The sequence below is a fragment of the Vidua macroura genome, chromosome 25 (genome assembly GCF_024509145.1).
Source record: "Vidua macroura isolate BioBank_ID:100142 chromosome 25, ASM2450914v1, whole genome shotgun sequence".
Classification (NCBI taxonomy): Eukaryota; Metazoa; Chordata; class Aves; order Passeriformes; family Viduidae; genus Vidua; species Vidua macroura.
This window is the reverse complement of record NC_071595.1, coordinates 3,492,349-3,511,808: the sequence shown is the minus strand read 5'-3', so window position 1 is coordinate 3,511,808 and position 19,460 is coordinate 3,492,349. Positions and strand designations below refer to the sequence as shown.

Sequence of the window (19,460 nt, the reverse complement as noted above, 5' to 3'; positions counted from 1 at the left end):
GTGCCCCTCCACCCCTAGGGCTGCGACAAGGCCACGCCCAGGGGCTGGAAGGATGGTGATGGAGGGCACAGCCCCACACTGGGAGCACTGGGATGCAGCAGCTCCAGCCCCACAGCGGAGGGACAAGTCAGGGTATGGTGGCCAGTGCAATAAACAGCCACCAGCTGTGCCCACAGCAATAAAAAGCTGCCAGATGTACCCTCTGGTGCCACTTCATTGCTGCTGGAAGGGGAGGGCACAGACCCCAGCTCGCACAGTGACCCCAGGTCCCCACCCCTCAGATCCCACAGTCCTGCCGGCACCAGCTGGTCCTGGGGGCTATGCCCGGGGCGCCAGGTTGGTCCGCAGGGGGAGCAGCGCCTCCACCCAGTGCCCGGGTTGCTGCAGCAGCTGCTTCCACACGCGCTTCTCCTCGGCCGTCGAGTCCATCCAGCCCACGGGCAGCCCGTAGCTACTCCCTGTGGAGAGAGCACCTGTCAGCCCCGACGAGGACAATGGGGACACCCTGGGGAGCCGGGCCCTGCTCCTCACCAGTGCCCAGGCTGAGCCGGATGCCACCCAGCTGGCGCTTGGAAAAGGCTTCACGGTGCCAGAGGGTGAACTCGGCGCAGGCCTCGGCCAAGTCCTTGGCCTGGAAGCCGTCATACACCATGGTGTGGTTGAAGAGGGGGTTCAGGCTCCGCTTCACCACCCGCGTCTTCTGCCGGCTCGCCTTGCTGTCATCCGGCAGCACGTAGCTGGGGTGACACTGGGGTGAGGGGGGGACACCCCAGCTGCCCCTCTGGGTGCCCCCAGGTGTCACCCCCACCCTTACCACTGCACGAAGGCATCCACAGTGCCGCTCTGCAGCGGGATGAGGTTCTGAGCATCCTTCACCCAGATGTGCAGCTCGCCCGTGGGTGGCATCCCCCCTCCTGCGGGCCAGAAGGGTCAGGGGCACCCTGCCACGCCAGACCCCCCTGGCTGCCCACAGGCCCCTCTCACCTTCCGAGCCAGCGGGGATGAACTTCAGCGCCACGTTGAGGTTGCCGCGGCTGGCGAGGCCGTCCGAGGGGATGGGCATCTGAGAAGGACAGGGGGTTACGGGGGCAGTGCATGAACAGGGGGCTGGGGAGGTGAGGAGCTCACCCGTGGCTGGAGACTGAACCACTCGGGGCGTGTGTTGGCCCAGTCCCAGGTGCCCAGTGCCACCTCCACCTCCCCCAGGAAGAGGTTTCTGCCCAGGCTGTCATGGTGCCACACGGAGAGGTTCAGGGTCCGGCCCTGCAGGTCCCTCTTCTCCAGCTTGTACTGGTGGGGAGGGGACACAGGGTGAGATGACCCACCCCCACCCATCCCACTGGAACCACGGGGACCCTCCAAACCCACCCCAAAGGAGGGTTAGAAACCTTGAGGGTCTCATTGAAGACGGGATCCAAGCTCCTCTTCCTCACCGCGGTCTTGCGCTTGCTGCGGTTGGACTTGTCCGGCAGCAGGTAGGTCTTGATGTACCTGGGGCCAAAAAACAAGGTGGGGGCAGTGGGGCCAGGGGGGGCATCCCCTGGGCAGCGCCACCGGGGGCTGGGACACTCACGGGTCTGAGCGCTGCTTCTTGGCCTCGGCCAGCTCCCGGCAGCGCAGGACGTGCACCTGCAGCTCCTTCTCGGCCGGCTGGTAGCACAGGGAGAACTGCACGCAGCCCCGCACGGCCACCCTGCCCAGCTCCCCCTCGCTGTACAGGCTCATCAGGCTCCCACTCAGCTGCGGGGGGACACAGGCAGGGCCACTGGGGAGGCGCCCCCTGCCCACCCTGCCCCAGCCACAGCCCCAGCCCCAGTCCCAGTTCCAGTCCCAGTCCCAGCCCCAGTCCCAATTACAGTCCCAGTACCAGAGTCCCAGGCCCACAGTCCCAGGCCCAAATCCAGTCCCAATTCCAGTCCCAGTCCTAATTCCAGTCCCAATGCCAGCCCCAGTTGCAGCCCCAGCCTCAATTCCAGTCCCAGCCCCAGCCCCATACCGTGGAGGAGCTGAGGCTGGACACAGAGGAGCTGGTGCTCAGCAGGCTCGGGGGCGCATGGCCATTCTGTGAGGACAGTGGGTCTGGGGGGTTCTGATCCATCTGGGGGGTCTCTGATCTCTGGAAATGCAAAGAGGGGTCAGCACCACCCAGACCCACTGAGGACACCCAGCTCCCAGCAGTGCTGGTGCTTGGGTACTGCCCATGCTGTGCTGGCTTTGTTCAGTCCCCCAGGTCACCAAAACCCCATACTGACACCTCCAGATCCCCAAAACCCCACACACCCCCTCCAAAACTCCTTACAACCCTCTCCAGCCCCCCCAATCCCATATAGCAACCCCAATTCCATACAGCCCCACTAACCCCACAGCACCCCCAGCCCCCATCCCACCTGCCCAGCGTCGTGGCTGCCGTGCGCCGAGTCCGGCTCCTCCTCATCCTCCTCCGTGCTGGATGAGCCGAAGGAGGTCCCACCTCCCGTGTCACCTGCAAGGACAAGGGCTGGGTGGAGGTCCGAGCCAGCAGGGCTGGGCAGGAGGGGGATCCCGTTTTTAGCCAGAGCAGCAAAGTGAAGGGCTGCAGTGGGGGGGGGGGGGGGGGGGGGGCAAGAGGAGGCTGGTGAGCAGTGCTGGGGGACTCCAGCCCCCAGCCCTCCACAGCACCGACCCCCACCCCACTCACCTGGCTGGGCCGGGCTCTCCTGCTCCCTCGCTGGGACGTCACCCTGGAGCACAGGCTGTGACCTCGGGGTTCCCTCCGCAGCTGGGGCGGGGGGGCTGGGCTGGGAGGAAAAGGCTGAGAAGGGGACCCTGGGCACCCCCTCCTCCCCCAGATGCTCCCCCCAGCCCAGCCCTCTGCATTCCTGGGGACAGGATGAGGGATGACCCGTGGGACACCCCATGGGACATTTTGTGGGACATTTCCCATCACTCCAAGTGCAGCACAATCTTGGGATGGCACTGGGGTTGCTGCAGGGTGAACCCCACCCATCACCGGGGTTCAGGTACTGCTCAACCCCCCACCAGGGACCCACCTGGGGCTCAGTGGCCTCCTGCACCTCCTCTGGGGGGGAACTGTGGGAAGAGACCACCATTAGTTTGGTCTAGATGGTGGACAGCCAGACACAGGGCAGTGGGAGACACTGGGATAATGGACAGATGGACACTGGGATGGTGGGCAGACAGATGCTGGGATGGTGGGAGGCAGTGGTGGACAGATGGTGGAAAGCCAGACCTGGAATGATGGGATGATGGGCAGACACCAGCCCTGACTGCACCATCCCCTCCACCAGGGGTTCTGCCCCCCTCCAGCCCCCTTGTGCCATCCCCAGTGGGTACCTGGGAGATGCCACCAGCCCCGGGGCACCTGTGGGGTGACACCCTCCCTTCCCTCACCTCTCATCTGTCTCCAATGCACCATCTTCATCCTCCTTCTCCTCTGCCAGCAGCTCATCAGTGGCCTCCAGGCTGGGGCTGCGTTCCAGGTCCCCCGTTCCTGGGGACACCAGGGAGCTCAGCGGGCCAAGCCCCGGCCCCGCGGTCCCTGCGCCCCCGCGCCGCCGCTCGCCTACCCCGGGGCCGCCTCCTGTGGCGGATGGAGGCTCGGACCAGGTCGGAGCCCAGGCGGTGCTGGTGGCGCTGGGCCCGGGCGTCGCAGAACCAGTCCCCGGTGAGGCTCCGCAGCCGCGCCGGGTCCGACACCGACTTGCGGAGTTTGCTGGTGGGCGGGAGGGGGACGTTGGGACCCCCACACTGGCACTGCCATCGGCCCCTGTGCCACTGCCCCAGAGCCCTCGCAGTGGATGGAGCCGCCCCAGCAGGGCCTGGGGGACACCAGCCGCAGCCCCCCGGGCCTCTGGGACCCTCGGTGCTGCTGCGACAAACCCGGCTGAGCTCAGCGGTGACCCCATCCCCGGGGGAACAAGGGACCCTCGGCCTGGCTGCTCTGTCCCCAGGGGGGACAGACCCCAGGCTGACTGCTCCTGGGGGCTCCACGCTGTCCCCAGGGGTGACGCCGACAGGGACCCCAGCCCACCTGATGCGGCCCTCCTCTCGGCGGCGGAGCTGCCAGTCCCGGTGCAGCACCCGGGCGATGGAGCTCCGCTCCTCTTCCGTCAGGAAGCTCAGGTCCAGCAGCGCCTCGGGCTCCAGCGCCATGGCGAGCTGCGAGGACAGCCCGGGGACACCCCGCGGGGCTGGCCCGGCTGGGGACGCGGAGTGCTCAGCGTGCCGGGCGTGCACCAGCGATGCCAACATCTGGAGGGGCAGCTCGGCGCCGCTGGGCAGGATCCCCCCCGGTCATCCCGCTGAAAGGACAAGCGGGGAGGAGCTCAGCCCACACCCACACCCTGAACACCCCCGCGACCCCCACCGGCGACAAACGAGGAGCGGGACGATGCCGACGGAGCCCAGAGAAGGGCACAGGCAGCCCGAGGCCGGGCTCGGGGACCCCGCGCCGCTCCTCCCGCTGCCGCCTCCGTGCCAGGCCAGCCCTGCCCGCGGCCGCTGTTTGCCCAGCGTGTTTGCTCAGGGCTGGCTCTGCCCCTGCCCGCTTTCCCAGGGATTCACCGGCTGCCAGGGCACACGGACAGATGGCAAAAGAGGCTTGGCTGCCCCCACGATGGGCCGAGCCCGAACCAGGCTGAGACTGTACTCAGCTCATCACATCTCCCAGAGGGGTCTTGCCCCATGCCCAGCGCTGCCTCACCACGGCCCTTCCTGTCCCCGGTGTTGGGAAAGCGCTGCCTGGTGACACCGAGGGCAGGAAATTGCAGCAGCTGTGGGGCAGGATCAGCCCGAACCCGTCCGGGCACCTCCCGGGCACACCCCAGACTCCTGGGGAGCCACAGAGCCAAGCCCTGGGGTGCCCCACCTCCACCAGCGGCCCTGTCCCCAGCCCCAAAGGGGACTCTGACCCCGCCCCCGGGTGGCCTTGTCCCAGCCTGTCCCCAGCCCCTCGAAGGGTCCCATCCCTGCCTCACAGGTGCCTGTCCCAACCCCGGGGGTGTCAGATACCCCCCAGGGTTGGGGATCCCAGCCCAGGACCTGAGGACGGTGGGTGCCAACCCTGCCACAGCCCACAGCAAACCAGTACCAGGGAACCCCCACCACACACAGGGGAACCCCAACACCCCCTGTCCCCCTCGGGGCAACCTGGGACACCCACCAGCCCCCTGCCCCCGACATCGCTCTGGGAGGTGTCTAGGGGAACATGAACCGGCTCTGCCCGGGGCCGGGAGGGGTCTTGGAGGCCACGAATCGGCTCGGCCGGGGGCTGGGGTGATGCTGCCGCTGTCTCCCCGCCGCAGCCGCTTGTATCCTGTTTATTGCTGGCACACCGGGGGGTCCCCCCACCCCGGAACAGAGCTACCACCTAAAAATGTCACCTAAGTCTGAGCCAGGTGCTGCTGTGGTGCCCAGTTCCCTGCGGGGTCCCCAAAACCGAGCCGTGAAGAAGCAGCACAGCCCCTCCAGGGTGCAGAGGGGTGCTGGGCACCCAGCCCCGCACCCTACACGGGGGACCAGTCAAACCAGTTAAACCTCCCCAACAAGCCGCAGCTGTGGGTTGCACATCCCCCCCTTTTTCATTGCAGGCAGCCCGACAAGATGGAGGGGAGGTTCAGACGACGTAAAACACACCCCACGCCCCCTCCCCAAAATGCACCTACAGCCAGCCCCTCCTGGGTGACCCCCATAGCCCCCAGACAGGTTCCGGTCGCCTGGAGAACAGCCCAGGGCTGCCCTGACCCCCTCGCCTCCTCCCAGCAGCAGGGACCCCATCAGACCCTGGCCAGACCCCGGCCACTGCCACAGCGTGGGGACAAGAAAAATCACCCCAAAGGCGTGACCCGGAGCCCCCAGCCCACGCTCCTCTCCGGGGAGCAGAGGGAGGAGGGGGTGTGGGGGTGTGCAGCCCCGCAAGCGGGGCGAGAGGGGCCGAGCCAGCCCCCCCGGGCCGCCGGTGCCGCCCCCCGCGGTGGGCTCAGCCCCACGCCCCCGCTTACCTGCCCAGGTGGTGGGGTCTCCGTGGCTCGGCGCCCCCCCCCCCCCCCAGCACCCCACGGGGACCCTGGCGGGTGCGCGGTGCCCCCGGCCCTGGCTGGGTGCTGTTCCCGGGGTGACTCAACCGCAGCCCTGCGAGCGCCTCCGCGCCCGGCGGCACGAAAGCAGGGACTGGAGCCAGCAGCACCCGCCGGACGGGACTGAACTGGGCTGAACTGGGAGGCGTCAGCGCCTGGGAAGGGGTGGCGCAGTGGGGATGCGCCCCGGGATAGGGGGACCCCAAGCCTGGTGGAGACTCCAAGCCAAGGGTGTGGAAAAGGGGATGGGTGGGAGTTGTCCCACCCCGGTGTCACATGCAGGGCTGGGGGCAGGATGTGGCTCTGGCGCCTGGGCTGCCCTGGGGGAACTGGTGGGACTGGTCTGTGCTGGACATGGGGGAGCAGTACACCTGCCCCCTGCAGCGCCCTGAAGCCCCCCACCCCAAAAGGCCAGTGTGGAGCAACATCAGGTCCCTGGGGCTTTGCAGGACCCCATCCCCCAGGGTGTCCTCGGCTCCACAGCCCCCATCCCGTAATGCATTCCCAGCCCACGGGATGGCCCCAGCCCCCTCCTCAAACCGTGGTTCCCCCCCCCATCCCCTCCCACCCCCACCCCACGGCTCCCCCAGCCCCACATTCCCTATCCCACGGATACATCCAGCCCCACACCCCCCATCCTGCCGGCAGCAATCCCCTCTTGCTCTGAACGGCCGGGGGTCCTGAGCACCTAGCACCACCCTGGGCACCCAGCAGTGCCAGGCAGGGATACAGCCCGGGCAGGAGCACCACAGCGGGCCCTGTGCCTCAATTTCCCCCAATGCCAGAGGGAGAGCAGCTGGCTGGGGGTGGGGGACAGGCTCCCCCCCATTTTTAATGTGAGATGGCAGCACTTAACGAGCAGAGGACCGCAAGAAAAGGGGATTATTTTTAGCCTGGTTTCTCAGGAAATGAGACTTCAGCAGTGGCTTCGTATGTCTGTTCGTGGGCCACTCCCCTCCTTCTCCCCTTGCAGGGTGCTCGCTGCTCAGCTCTGGTAGGGGGGTCCCAGAGGAATGGGATCCCTGCGATCCCAGGGGTGTCCTGGGAATGCAACTAGGCCTCTGCAGAGGGACAATGCTGTGAGGACACCTGAGTCCCCACAGGGCTTCTCCTGGGCTGGGGGCTCAGCTCTGGGGCGGGGGGGGGGTCACCCGGGGTGGGCACAAAGCCCCTTCCTGGGCATCCTGGACCCTTTGCTCCTGCAACATCCAGAGTGAGGAACACTTCTGGGACGGAGAAGGGTGTGGGGAGAAGTGGGACACATCCTGCTGTGTGTCCCACCCCATCCCTGGTGGCCCAGAGGTGCAGCGAGTTTGCTGGGCCTCAGCCACAGCCTCGGGTGTTGGGGACGGAGGCTGCCCCAACCCGGTCACCCCCAGGAACACCCTGGCCACCGGCACACCTGAGCCAGGTGCCGAGCCAGCCCTCGGGGATGGTTTTCCTTGCAGGCAGGTCGTGGAGCAGCCCCAGTGCCACAGGCACGGCACAGGTTCTGTCTCACTTTGGCGCCGCGTGGGCAGCCCCGAGCCAGCGCTGGCCAGGGGCGAGTCCCGGCCTGCCCCCAGCCCTCCCCCCCCCTCCCGCAGGACTTGCTCCTCAGGTCCGGGAGGAACAGGCAAGTCTGGTTCTCCGGTCAGGAAACTGAGGCAGGAGCCTGGGCAGAGACTCAGCAGTGGGTTTTTGGGCGGTGGGGAAGCCCTTGCAGCACAGCACCCTGGCTTTGACACTGCTGTGTGTCCCCCCAAAGGCATGGGGCTACCTGGGCCATTCCTCTGCTGGGATCTCAGCCTCCCGTGCCCTCTGTCCTCCCAGGCCCGTTGATGTGGCATTCAGCGCTCCCTGGACACACAGGAATGGTGCCACATCCCCCTGGGACAGATCCCAGTTCCCACAGGGACGGACCCCAGGTCTCATGGTGACAGACCCCAACTCCCTGGGACTGGGGGCCCTTTGCTTCCACCTACTTTTAATTTTTTATTTCAAATTCCCATACCAGAGCAGGGACCTCGCAGCGTTTCCAGCTGTGCCTCTGGCTGGGAATGACATTCAAGGCCTGGCTGGGAGGCCAGCACTGGGTCTCACACCCCCTTCCCTCCCCTGCCTGGGAAACAGCGGCTGAGGACAAGGACGGATGCACAGCCGGGGAGGCACCGCAGCCCCCGGCAGCTTCCAAAGCTCCCAGTGTGCCCCAGTGCGACGGATATCGCTCCTGGGGGAGCTCTTTGATGCACCCCCCAAAGGGGGTGACCCCTGGGACCCCTCCCCTCCGGCCAGCTGCCGAAAAGTGACCCCACTTCAAAGGCGGCTCCCTGGCGGTGACATTCCTGGCTCCCCGCGGGGACATTCCCAGCCCCGCTGCTGCCGGGGTCGGTCACACGCGGCCACCCCAGGCGAGGAGGGCTGTGGGGGGAGCAGCGGGGTCGCTCCGGGAGGAGGGCTCAGGCCATGTGGCAGCTGGGACGGATCCTGACATTCCATTCTGCAGCACCCCTGGCTCCCGGGACTGCGCTGGCTGCACTGGGAGCTCGGAGAGGAAAGCGAGGGGAGCAGGGCTGGCACAGCAGCCTGCCTGGAGCATCTGAGTGGGACTGCCCGGCACACCCGGCCCGGCTGCTTCCCTCCAGTGCCCACATTCTGTGACCTGAGGCACGCGGCTCACCCCACGCATCCCACTCGGATCCCCCGAGCTCCCAACAGAAGGAAGGAGATTGTTTGGAAAATCCTGCCAGGCTTGGGAAGGGATCCCTGTGGTCCCGGGGGCTTGGCATCCTCACCTCACCTTCCAGCGACAGACGTGTGCGGGACAAAGCCCGCGGAGCCGCCTGCCAGCCCGCAGGAGCTGAGCTTGCTTGCCTGGAGGGGCTGAGCAGGAGGATCCAGGTGGTTTTCCATGAAATGGCTGCACCATGAAATCCCCTGGCCTCGGACACAACCTAATTTTAAGGCTGATGCAGTCCCTCCCCACAGCTCCAGCCTCTGGATATCAGATGGAACAGAAAATCAGTGGCTACATCCACAGTCAGCAGGCAGAGCTTTCCCTGCTCCCAGTTCAGGCAGCAGATCCTGCTGGGAGAGGGGAAAATGAGTCTGGCTCTTTGCTTCTGGCAGCCCCAGGGCCAGGACAGGTGAACCCTCCCCTGGGAAGATGGGGGCTCCGGGCTGGGAAGGGAAAGGAACTGGGAAAGCAGTGCCTCCTGGAAAAAAGGACACAGCACAGACAAAAGGGAAGCTGTTCACAGCTGAAGGGAATCAACCTTGGAGAAAAGCATCTCCCACCCCAGAACACTTGGCTGCCCCTGCCCAGGCGTCGAGACCCCGCATTAAATCCCACAAACTCTTCCTGCACTGCAGGGACGGGGAATTCTCCTGCCCCCCAAACCTCCTTCCCAGCAGCAGGGTTGTGAGTTTTCCCTGCAAGAGGGAAAAGGGCGAGTTCATAAATCCAAAGGTGTGGGAGCTTCAGGATCCGGCTCCTTTGGGCAGGAGAGGGGCCAGCGCTCAGTGGGGCAGGGAGATCCCAATCCCAACCCCGCTCTTGGCTGAGGGCTGGGAGCAGGGAAGAGATACAGCACTTGGAGATATCCACAGAAATCAGTTTATTTCCCTGCCGTCGGGATTATGAAACCACAGAAGCAGTTTAAATATTTACAAAGAAATCCAGCGCCCCGCAGAGATGAAGGGAACAAAGGATGAGGGATGGGGGCTCGCCCTCGCCATTGCAAACTCCGCTCTGGTAAAAAGCATCAGGAGCAAACGAGAGGGAATTTCACAGTGGGGTTTTGGAAGTCCAGGGGCCCCCTGACACCCCCAAGTCTCAGCTTTGGCAATTCTTGCAGAGCTCGTGGCTAAAACATGGCTGCGATGGGCGGAGGGGCTCGAGGTTATTGCTGAGGGTGGATCCAGCCCCGGGGCCGGCACTCCAAGGAATCACACTGAACTCAACACCCAGGGAAAGCATTCCCCTCTCCCAGCTGGCTGCCTCGCCATGGGCACACTGGGCAACGGCTCCTGGGCGGAGAACAGAGCTCGGAACACTCCGTCCTTTCATCCAGGCTCTCTCTGATTGGGATTTCGGTGGCCCAGCAGCCCCAGCAGCCTCCATCCCAGGCTCTCCACACAGGAAGGGAGGGACTGCACAGAGCAATGCTTCAGCTCCAGGCTGACGGGGAAGGCCACCACCGGCTGACAGAGGGACAACAGTGACCAGGAGGTGTAAGGGGCAATTTAAAAGTGACTGAGGAAAAGGGGGAAACACAGAAGCGAGCTCAAGAGGAGGGTCCAAGCCTCCCACGTGGCTGGAGGAGTCGGGGAAGTGGCAGAGGCACGTGGGGAGGGGCCTGAAAACCAGTGGGCTGACAGTGAGTGGGCTCTGCAGTCAGAGGAAGCTGCAGATGTGGCAGGGACCCCAGAAAAGCTTTCCTGCTGGCCACAAGCACTCCTTGAAATGGATTCCTTGGAACCCATCAGGTACTGGAGTAAAGGTGTGAGTGGAAAAGCTCTTCTCCCCCCTCTGCAGTCAGCAGGGACCTGCTCAGCTGCACATGACCCTTCAGCCAGGCTGGGGTTTCAAATTCCCCTGGCTCAGAGCCCTCCAAAATCAGCACCTGCAGAGCAGATTCAGGTTCTTCTACAAAGAAGGGGTTCCAGGTCACATCCAAACTCCCTTCCTGCCTGGCACTCAGGGACAACCCCCCCACCATGGCCCATCCTGCTCGAGCTGTGCTCCTCACACCAATCCCTGCACAGCACCTGTGCCCAGGTGTGCTCCCCAAAGCTCCCTAAACCATTCCTCAGTTACCACTCAGGACCAGCCAGGAGAAAGCCACTGCCCCAGTTTGCTGCTGCAAAGCCCAGCCAGACGGGCAACTTCCAGTGCCTTCACCTCCTCTCTCCAGCTCTAGGCTCAGGTGCTGCTCCACAGAGGTTTTCCAGCCCCAGGCTCAGGCTCTCTGTCCCAGCTGCTGCCTGCTCGGAGCATGGGGATCAAAGGGAAACAAGTGGCTTGTGAGGATTGCAGATTTAGCAACAGAGAGCCCAGGGAGAAGCAGGAAGTGATATTTTCTCTGGCACAAGCTAAAAGGGACCAGGGGCTGCCTCCCAAAGCTGCAGCAGGCTCCTGAAGGGTGCACCCTGCCATGAGCCACTTCCAAGGCAGCCCTTCAGCTTTCCTGCATTTCCAGGCTCACCAGCAGGACCAGGGGAGCCAGCCCAGCCACGGAGCGTCCCTCAGGAGTGTCCCACCTCAACAGCCTCCTGCCGCTGCTGGGGGGCCATCGCTGAGCGCTGGGGCACCCCACCCTCCCAGGAAGACCCCCACACTTCCCCTTTGGAATGTGTGCTGCTGGAGAAATGTGCCACAGGGAAAACAGCAACTCCTAACTGGAGACCCAGGGAATCTGAGGAAGCATCTGGTAAAGAGGAAAGCAGGTGATCAGAGAGACCCTCCCAAGGTGTATCTGCCTGTGCCACTGCAGGAGGCAGAGTTTGCCTTGAGGCTTTTCTTGGCACTGAAAGCAAAGGTGCCCATCCCTCTCCTTTCCTGATCCCATTCCCACCTCCCCAACTGCAGAAAGGGAGAGGGCAGAAGCTTCCAGACCCCTGACACTGGGAGAGACCATCGACAGAACAGAAACAGGAGGAAAAGAAGCCAGCTCCAGGAGACGAAGATGAGCTGTCACGATGGAGTGGGGCTGCCACCTTCCCTGGAAAAGGCTCCCAGAGTCCCTCGCCTCCATCCTGCTGGGTCAGTCACAGTTTCTTCCTTTGTGTGCTCAGGCACTGGGGGGTCAGGGCTGCCATCACCGCAGGTGGAGGGTGAGAACCACGGTCACAATCACCCCCAGGAAGAGGACAAAGGGCAGCCAGGTCTTCACAAACCCCCCTATGCTGCAGGAGGGAATGGGAAGAAGGTTTAAATGTGAGAAACCAGCAGAGACAAAAGGATGGGAGAATAACTGGAGGAATCAGAGGGAGACAGATGCCTGACTGTTACCTGCTGCTGGCACTGCCACACACCCCAGCCTGGAAATTTGGTGTTAAAAACTGAGACTCAGTCAGGACCACAATAAATATACCACAAACAACAGGGCTGGAGTCTCCTTCCAGCTTAAATTAAGTCAAAGACAAGCCCATTTCATACCTGCACAGACAGGAATGGTGACAGGAGGCCCAAAAAATGAAACCTCATTACCACAGGGCTTGTCATTCCAGCTGCTGGTGGATTTAACCAAGACAGCTGGAGTTATCCTTGCCCAAAAGCAGGTAAAGAAGCTCTTCCAGAAAAGGGAAGACTCCACAGAAGTGGAGCTTCATAAGCCTTTCCTTAAAGAAAGCTCAGGGTTTCCCTCCCCACTCCAGTGGGAAGCTCCACAGCAGCTGGAAATCAGACCAGTTTTTATGTAAACAAATTCAAGAGAGGGGAGGGAAACCAGTAATCCTTGGAGAGAAGCCATCCTGCGACCTTATGTTCTGACCTAACCCAGTCAGAAGACAACACAGAGTGAGATTTGCTTTAGCCAGCATTTCCCAAATTCCAGGCACTCCAAATTAGCAGCCAGAAACAGTATTTTGGGAACAGCATCTAGTGCAACCCAGCAAGCACTCCTCTTGCTGAGCACAGGCAGTGACAGCACCACCCACCAGCAAGACACCCATGGTTTGGGGGATGTTTCTCCCTTCTCCATGGGCCAGGTGATGCTTCAGAGGGCTCAGGAGAAGGAAAGAGCCCCTTCTGCTGCCAAATGCAGGCTGTGCCTCAGCTCACCTGACGTATTTCCCATAGAGGAGTGTAAAGAAGCACAGTTTCACCATGTTCCAGGAGGTGCTGTTATCGTATCTCATCAAGTTTAAGGCCAGAGCCACGTGGGAATGGCAGTTGTCACAGCAAAGGTTGTGCTGGAACACAAAAAGGGATTAGAAATCCTGTCCCCGAGGTCTCCCAGTCCTGGTGAAGAGCCACAGGTCCCACCCCTGTGGCAAGGAGCCAAATACTGGGGAGGGATCCCTTCCAACCACTGCAGAGATATGGAATTGTGGAATGGCTTGGGTTGGATGGACTTTAAAGCTCCTTGCTCCAACCTAGCCTTGAACATTTCCAGGGATGGGGTATCCAGAATGTCTCTGGGAACTCCCTGGAGCCTCTGGGGGATCCTCCCTCCCTCCCAGCCAGCACAGGAGCTGTACCATGCGGTGCTTGTACTCCTCGGACGCGTCATGCACGGCTGTGTCCCAGGCGTTGGGACCAGTGGCATAGACTTTGCTGGGATCCAGTTTCCAGTACCTACAAGGATGAGAAGAGTTTCCTTTGCATTGCTCCACTGCTGCACCTCCCCCAGTGTCTGCTCCTCCCAGTAGGAAGATGGTGGAATCACAGTCTCAAAGGAGCCACGAGCATCATCGAGTCCAACTCCTCGCTCTGCACAGGCTTGGAGGACTTGGGTAAACCCACTGCCTCTGACACGCACGGAGCCCAGCTCTGGGAGACGAGCAGAGGCAGCAGAAGGGCTGCTCAGCACCCCCAGCACCCCAGACAGAAATCACAGAGCTCAGGGACAGCCTGAGCTGCTCCCACCTCCCGAAGGAGCCTCTCGGCCATTCCGAACACAAAGCTGACCTGGGAGACACAACCCTGGCCCTTCTCCTGCCCCAGCACTGGCAGGATGGGAGTGACCTCAGCTCATCAGCACAGTGTTTACTCAGAGCACTTGTTAACACCATCCTAGAACGGTTTAGCCTTCTCTTTTCCTTTTCTCTAACAAAGGCTCCACACAGCTCTGGTTATTAACACCACCACGCTGCTGTCATGCTGCTAAAAAGATTTAATTTAATGTGGTTTCCTGAAAAGCAGAGACACAGTGGCCACCAAGGTGCATGAGGGCAGCTGAGCACCAGGAAAAGCAATGTCACAGCACGTCTGTCCCCAGGAACTGCAGGGCAGTTGGTCAGTTTAATACAATCAGGCAGCACTTACTTCACAGGTTTCCCAAATGCCATGTTGTCTTCCTAAAAAAAAAAAGAACTGTCTCAGGAGGTTGAAGCCAATATCCAGGGCATGGGTGGTGCTGGAGGTCTCACAGTCAGCTGGCTGAGTGACCCAACTGCCCAGACACCAGTTCCAGTGTGCCTGGCTGAGGAATCCTGTTGTTTCCACACTCCTGCTCTGGGCATGGGCACCTTTACACTCCACACACAGTGACATCACTTACCTACAAGTGCCTTGTTCCCCTCCCCCTTTTTTTTTTTAAGTGTTAATATTTTATTAACTCTTGGTTGCAAATGTCTCAATCTATTAGGAGCATTAATTATCCCAAATTAAAACTCTCTTTACTTTCAGAATGCCCTGGACCCTCAGCAGCCTAAGAGGCCTGGCACACACCTGATGCTGAGCAGCATGACAGAAACAACCACGCTGAGGCAGCTGAAGGCACTTCTGCTACTCAGAATTAAGAGAATTTAAGTCCTAGACTCCTAATTTAGAGCCTGGAACACAAGATGTTTTTCCCCCTTCTCCTCACCCAACCAGCTGTTATTTATCAGGCCCCCCAAATGAGCTCCAGTGGAGCAACAGCAAGGATCCCAGCCTCTGGAAAGCCCCTGGAGGTGTTATTTGAGCAGGAGAGGGCAGGGCAGGAGTCCTACAGGAGCCCTGGATACAGGGGTACTCACGGACACGAAGTAAGGCCCCGCAAAGTCGCGGATGACGCCAGCCGAGGTGCAGATGCCCATGTGGCCAATGATGGGGAACAGCCACCTGCGGGGGACAGGGACCTGTCAGATGGCACCTGGCCCTGCCCACACTGTAGGGAGCTGGGACACAAAGCCAAGCAGGGGCTGGAAGGGACCCAGGGAAAACACCAGGAGAGCAGTCCCAGCCGCCCTGGCGGGAGGCTGGAAGCAAACAGCACACCCCGAGCGCCCTGCACAGGGCAGGCACGGGCCAGCCCCAGCCCCAGCCAAACCTCTCTGTGCAGCCAAGCACAAAGACCAGATCCTGCAGGCACTGCCTCGGCAGAAAACCGGACTTTCCACTCCAGCAACCAAAAACCAGGTCACCCTGCCCGCCTTCCCATCACGCTGCAGCTTCCCACAGCAACCCAGATTCAAGCTCTCCAGACAGAAAACAGAACTCCCGGCTCCAGGAAGAGCATTCCCTCCTCTAAGAGATCCCACTGTGTCACAGACCTTCTCCCTGATGGATGTTTACAGCCCCAGGGAGCAGCAGACCTATATCCCAGCCCCCTTCCCTCTCCACATCTATATCCCAAACCCTTTCCCTGTCAGACCTGTGTGCCAGCCTCCTCCACAACTATCATGCAGGAGTGAATACTCTAGGTCCCGTTGCAGCCCTCTCATCTCCCTGATTTCCCTCTCCTCTCTCCCTGAGGGCCTGAGTGCCTCTGGCAGCTCCCCTCAGCACTCCCAGCTGGGGCTAGGAATGTTAAAAAGCTCTGGGAAAATCCTCCAGCAAAAGGCTGAGGTGAAAATTTTAAGCAGTAAAAAAAGAAAATAGATTCAAAAAGATAAAAGAGACAGCAGGAGGCAAAGCACAGCCTCTCCCTGGCGGGCTGTTCCCGATGCCGGCACGCCCCACACCGCAGCTTATACCTGACTCAGGTACAAGAGCAAACATCACCTGACGCAACGCCGGGGGAAGAGGCAGGTGCGAAAACAAGAACACCAGCCTCGCTGTGCCCGGACAGCCCCCACAGCCACAGCTTTGCACCTTCTCACGACCAGAGCTAACTCCCGGGCTCGCCCTGGCGCCTGCCCACGCTTGGCTGGCGAGCCCGGCAAGGCAAAGCCGGTCCCGCTCGTGCAAAGGAGCGCACCGAGTCCCGCCGGGGGCACGGGCCGCCCCCAGACCCCGGCGGCCAAACCCGTGCTCCAAAAACGCTCCCCACCTTCCCCTGGACCGCTCCCGCAGGGACAAGCCCGTTCAGCATGGAGCCGTCCCACACCCGCCAGCGCTGCGAGAACGAGCCCGTCCCCGGGCCGGGGTCCCACGGCGGCCGAGCACCCCGGGAAGGGCAAGCGGGACTCGGCCCGGGAGGGGCGAGGGAGGTCCGGGAGAAGGTCCCGACAGAGGCGAGGGGGGACCCGGAGGGGCAAGGGGGCCCCGGGAGAAGCGCGGGGCTGCCGGGACAGGCGAGGGGAGGCCGCGGCGGAGGCGAGGGGGTCCCGTCCCGGGCCCGGCCCCCGCCGTGCCGCCCGCCCCCGGTGCGGCCCCGGCGCCTCGCTCACGTCAGGACGGGGATCGGGGTCCACACCACGCAGTGCGGGAAGCGGCCGCGCTCCGCGTCCGGCGCGGCGCCAGCGCCGCCATTGAACTGCTTCATCCCGGGCTCCGCCGCCGCCATGCCCGGGGCGCGCCCGCAGCGCGTCACTTCCGGCGGGCCGCGCGCGCTTCCGGCAACCGGGGAACCGGGAACGGGAATGGGCCCGGACCGGGAATGGGAACGGGAACGGGAACAGGACAGGAACGGGAATGGGACTGGGAACGGGCCCGGACCGGGAAGGGGAACGGGAATGGGAACAGGAACAGGACAGGAACGGGAATGGGACTGGGAACGGGCCCGGACCGGGAAGGGGAATCGGAACGGGAATGGGACCGGGACCGGGACCGCATTGGGAATGGGACCGGGAACGGGAACAGGAATGGGCCAGGAACAGGACAGGAACGGGAACGGGACTGCACCGGGAAGGGGCCCGGGCCGGGGCCCCAGCCCCAGGACCAAACCCCAGGTCCGGCTCCGGACCCCAAAGCCCGAACCCAGCGCCCCAGAACCCCCGGGCTGGGTCCCCGGGACGACCCCTCCTGCTCCCTGCACCCCTCACTGGGGCAACCACGAGCCCGGGGCTGTGCCCGAGGCCAGGAGCTGGAGGAGCCCCCCCCGTAAAGCCCCCGAGGGAAGCGCGGGAGCAGAAGTAATCAGAAATCATCATCCCACGGAACCTCCCGGGACAGGGGAGGAACTGCCAGAGCAGCAACAGCATTTGCAGAGGGTTAGAAAAATAACAACTGCTTTATTAGGAAGTTAAATTGGAACTACACGAGGAAGCTGGAGAAATATGATTATTGCAGATTTCCACCCACCACGACACACTCGGAGCACAGAGAGACCCTCGGGGCTGGGGGAGGCACAGGGGGGCCTGGGCTGCCCCAGCCCAGCCAGGACGGGTCTGTTGTGCCCCAGGGGTGCAGGAGAACTGCCAGTGTCCACCTTCCAGCTCTGCACCCTTCCTCGTTTTCCTCGGAAGTCGCTCGTTTCCTCCTTGCCCAGGGGCTGTGGCCGTGCTTCCTGTCCAGGCGGTCCAGGCACGCAGCAGCCAGGGCTCTCCAGGAGAGCTGGGGTGTCACGCTGCCCTGCTAGGGCCTGGGAATCAAAATAAACAGTCCTGGCCCCTTCCTGCACGTGGCACAGGGGAGGATTTGGGTGGATTTGGGGACGGACAAACCCCGTTCCCAACACTCATCACAAACCTTCAGCTCCCACTTTTTACCGACATTCCTCTCCTTCACCAAAGGCTTCTCCCTGCTTTGTGCCCTGCTTTCCCTTCCCTGCCTTGTCCCACCTGTTAGGCTGAATCTGGCCACGGATGTTCTGTGTTTCAGGACAGAACAGCACTTCACACTGAGCTTTAGAGCCCTGAGGCCTCCAGGGGAAGGCTCGGGAGATGGGTGACCTCCACCCGCCTTGGAGGGGCCATCACCTGGGGTCCTTCCCTTTGGAGGGGCCACCGGGGCAGCAGAAAATGTCACTGAAGTTTCCTGTCAGGGTGGCCTCTCCCCCTCAAGCCACAGCAACTCCCCTTGAGTGTTCAGCTGTCTGATGGGAAAGGTATACACAAAATAGTCTGTCTCCAAAAGACAGAAAGCTGAGGAAATCAAACACGTGAGAGTGAAGCCATGGCTGGTGCTTTGGTTTCTGCTTTCCTCTTTCAGGACAAAGAGTAATGGCTACAAACTGAAAGAGGGAAATCAGATTGGATAAGAGGAAGAAATCCCTCCCTGGCAGGGTGGGGAGGCCCTGGCACAGGTGCCCAGAGCAGCTGGGGCTGCCCCTGGATCCCTGGGAGTGTCCAAGGCCAGGCTGGACATTGGGGCTGGGAGCAACCAAGGCAAGGTGTCCCTGCCCTGGCAGGGGTTGGAGTGAGATGCTCTCTGAGGTCCCTTCCAACCCTTAACATTCTATGATTCCATTTTGGCACAGGGGATGGGAGATGCACACAAAGGTTGTGTTTCAGTGAACACTTTTTGTTCGACAAAGAAAAAAAAGCCCTGGCATTGATTTGCTCCAGGCCAACATATCGGAGATTGTGAAAAAGCCACAAATGAGGGCCAATGTTCACATCAGCTAATGTGGTCCTGGCACGTCTGTCGGATTAGGCAATGGATTTGCTCTTCCTGCTCATGGCTGGGAGGCTGCTAAGCAGGATATCACCAGGGAGCAGCTCCTTGGCAAAGGCGCAGAGCAGGGACAGCTCTGACAGGACGTGTCTCTGCAGTGCCACCTCCAGCCTGGGCAAGGGGCAGCTCGGACTCTTCACTCCCTCGGGAGCCAAGTGCAGGAAGGCAAAGCCCACTGCCGGAGCTCGGGAAGAACACAGGTTTCCCCAGGCTGGATTAAAAAATAATAATTAAAACCCAAATCAATAGAGCACTGGTTTGCTGTGCAGCTCTTTGTGTCTGTCGGGAAAGCACAAGGGCTCTCCAGCCCCGACAGAGCACGGCTGAGCTGGAGCTGACAGCAGGGTCTTCCTAGTGACAACTGGAAAGCTGCTGCTGTTGTGCTGCTATTGATCTAAGCAGAATACAAAACACCTGAAGTCAGCAGGGAAAAATAGCTGCAGTTGGAAAAGGAACTGTGGGGGGGGACGACAGGGAGGGGAGAGCAGGTAAGAAGTTCTCCATGCATAAAATTAAAGGCCAGGGTTTTATTGCAGCTTTCTTGCCTGACTACAGCACTGGATCGATGTGCAGAGCAGGAATGGTGCCATCATTGTTTGTGCAAGCTCCCATTTCAGGAGAAACAAAAGGGTTTGCCAAGGACTTGCCACCGATGGCTCCTCTGCCTGCCCTCAGCCAGACACGCGCAGGACAACGGGGCTGTGTCCCCGCTCCCAGCTGTGCCAGCGGGCTCCCCGGGCTCAGAGCCTTCCTGAGGGGAGCCATGGGGCGATGGAGCGCCGTGGGTTTGTCCCAGCGCAGCCTGGAGCCCGGCCCGGCCGGACTCGGGCAGAACCCAGGAGCAGCGGGCGCCCGGCCAGCTCCTGCTCGGCAGCGCTTCCTTGGGAACCTTCCCTGTTGTGACAGCTCCAGCACTGGAGAGGGACTGCCAGAGCCAAAGCACTCCAGGAGGAGATCCCCTCCCCCTCCTGACATTGGCA

The 19,460-nt window shown here is 62.0% G+C and overlaps 2 protein-coding genes across 4 annotated transcripts; both read right to left on the bottom strand.

Moving 5' to 3' along the window:
* Window positions 1–165: 165 nt before the first annotated feature.
* Window positions 166–6,243, bottom strand: SYTL1 (synaptotagmin like 1). Of its 3 annotated transcripts, none has more exons than XM_053998588.1 (15): window positions 6,000–6,239; window positions 4,031–4,301; window positions 3,567–3,712; window positions 3,391–3,490; window positions 3,030–3,069; window positions 2,678–2,720; window positions 2,388–2,482; window positions 1,997–2,116; window positions 1,574–1,740; window positions 1,389–1,491; window positions 1,129–1,290; window positions 985–1,063; window positions 815–914; window positions 532–737; window positions 166–458 (listed from the first exon to the last, which is right to left on the bottom strand). In XM_053998588.1, exons 2-15 carry the CDS (start codon window positions 4,249–4,251, stop codon window positions 319–321), a joined length of 1,722 nt encoding a protein of 573 aa, XP_053854563.1. In that variant the 5' UTR covers window positions 4,252–4,301; window positions 6,000–6,239; the 3' UTR covers window positions 166–318. The 3 variants fall into 3 exon arrangements, with proteins under 3 accessions (XP_053854563.1, XP_053854561.1, XP_053854564.1); XM_053998586.1 differs by having other exon boundaries at window positions 2,678–2,777; window positions 6,000–6,238; XM_053998589.1 differs by lacking the exon at window positions 1,129–1,290 and having other exon boundaries at window positions 2,678–2,777; window positions 6,000–6,243.
* A 3,412-nt stretch (window positions 6,244–9,655) lies between these two features.
* Window positions 9,656–16,440, bottom strand: TMEM222 (transmembrane protein 222). Its single transcript, XM_053998962.1, has 6 exons — window positions 16,314–16,440; window positions 14,739–14,823; window positions 14,044–14,075; window positions 13,257–13,353; window positions 12,838–12,968; window positions 9,656–11,960 (listed from the first exon to the last, which is right to left on the bottom strand). Exons 1-6 carry the CDS (start codon window positions 16,427–16,429, stop codon window positions 11,873–11,875), a joined length of 549 nt encoding a protein of 182 aa, XP_053854937.1. The 5' UTR covers window positions 16,430–16,440; the 3' UTR covers window positions 9,656–11,872.
* Window positions 16,441–19,460: the final 3,020 nt, after the last annotated feature.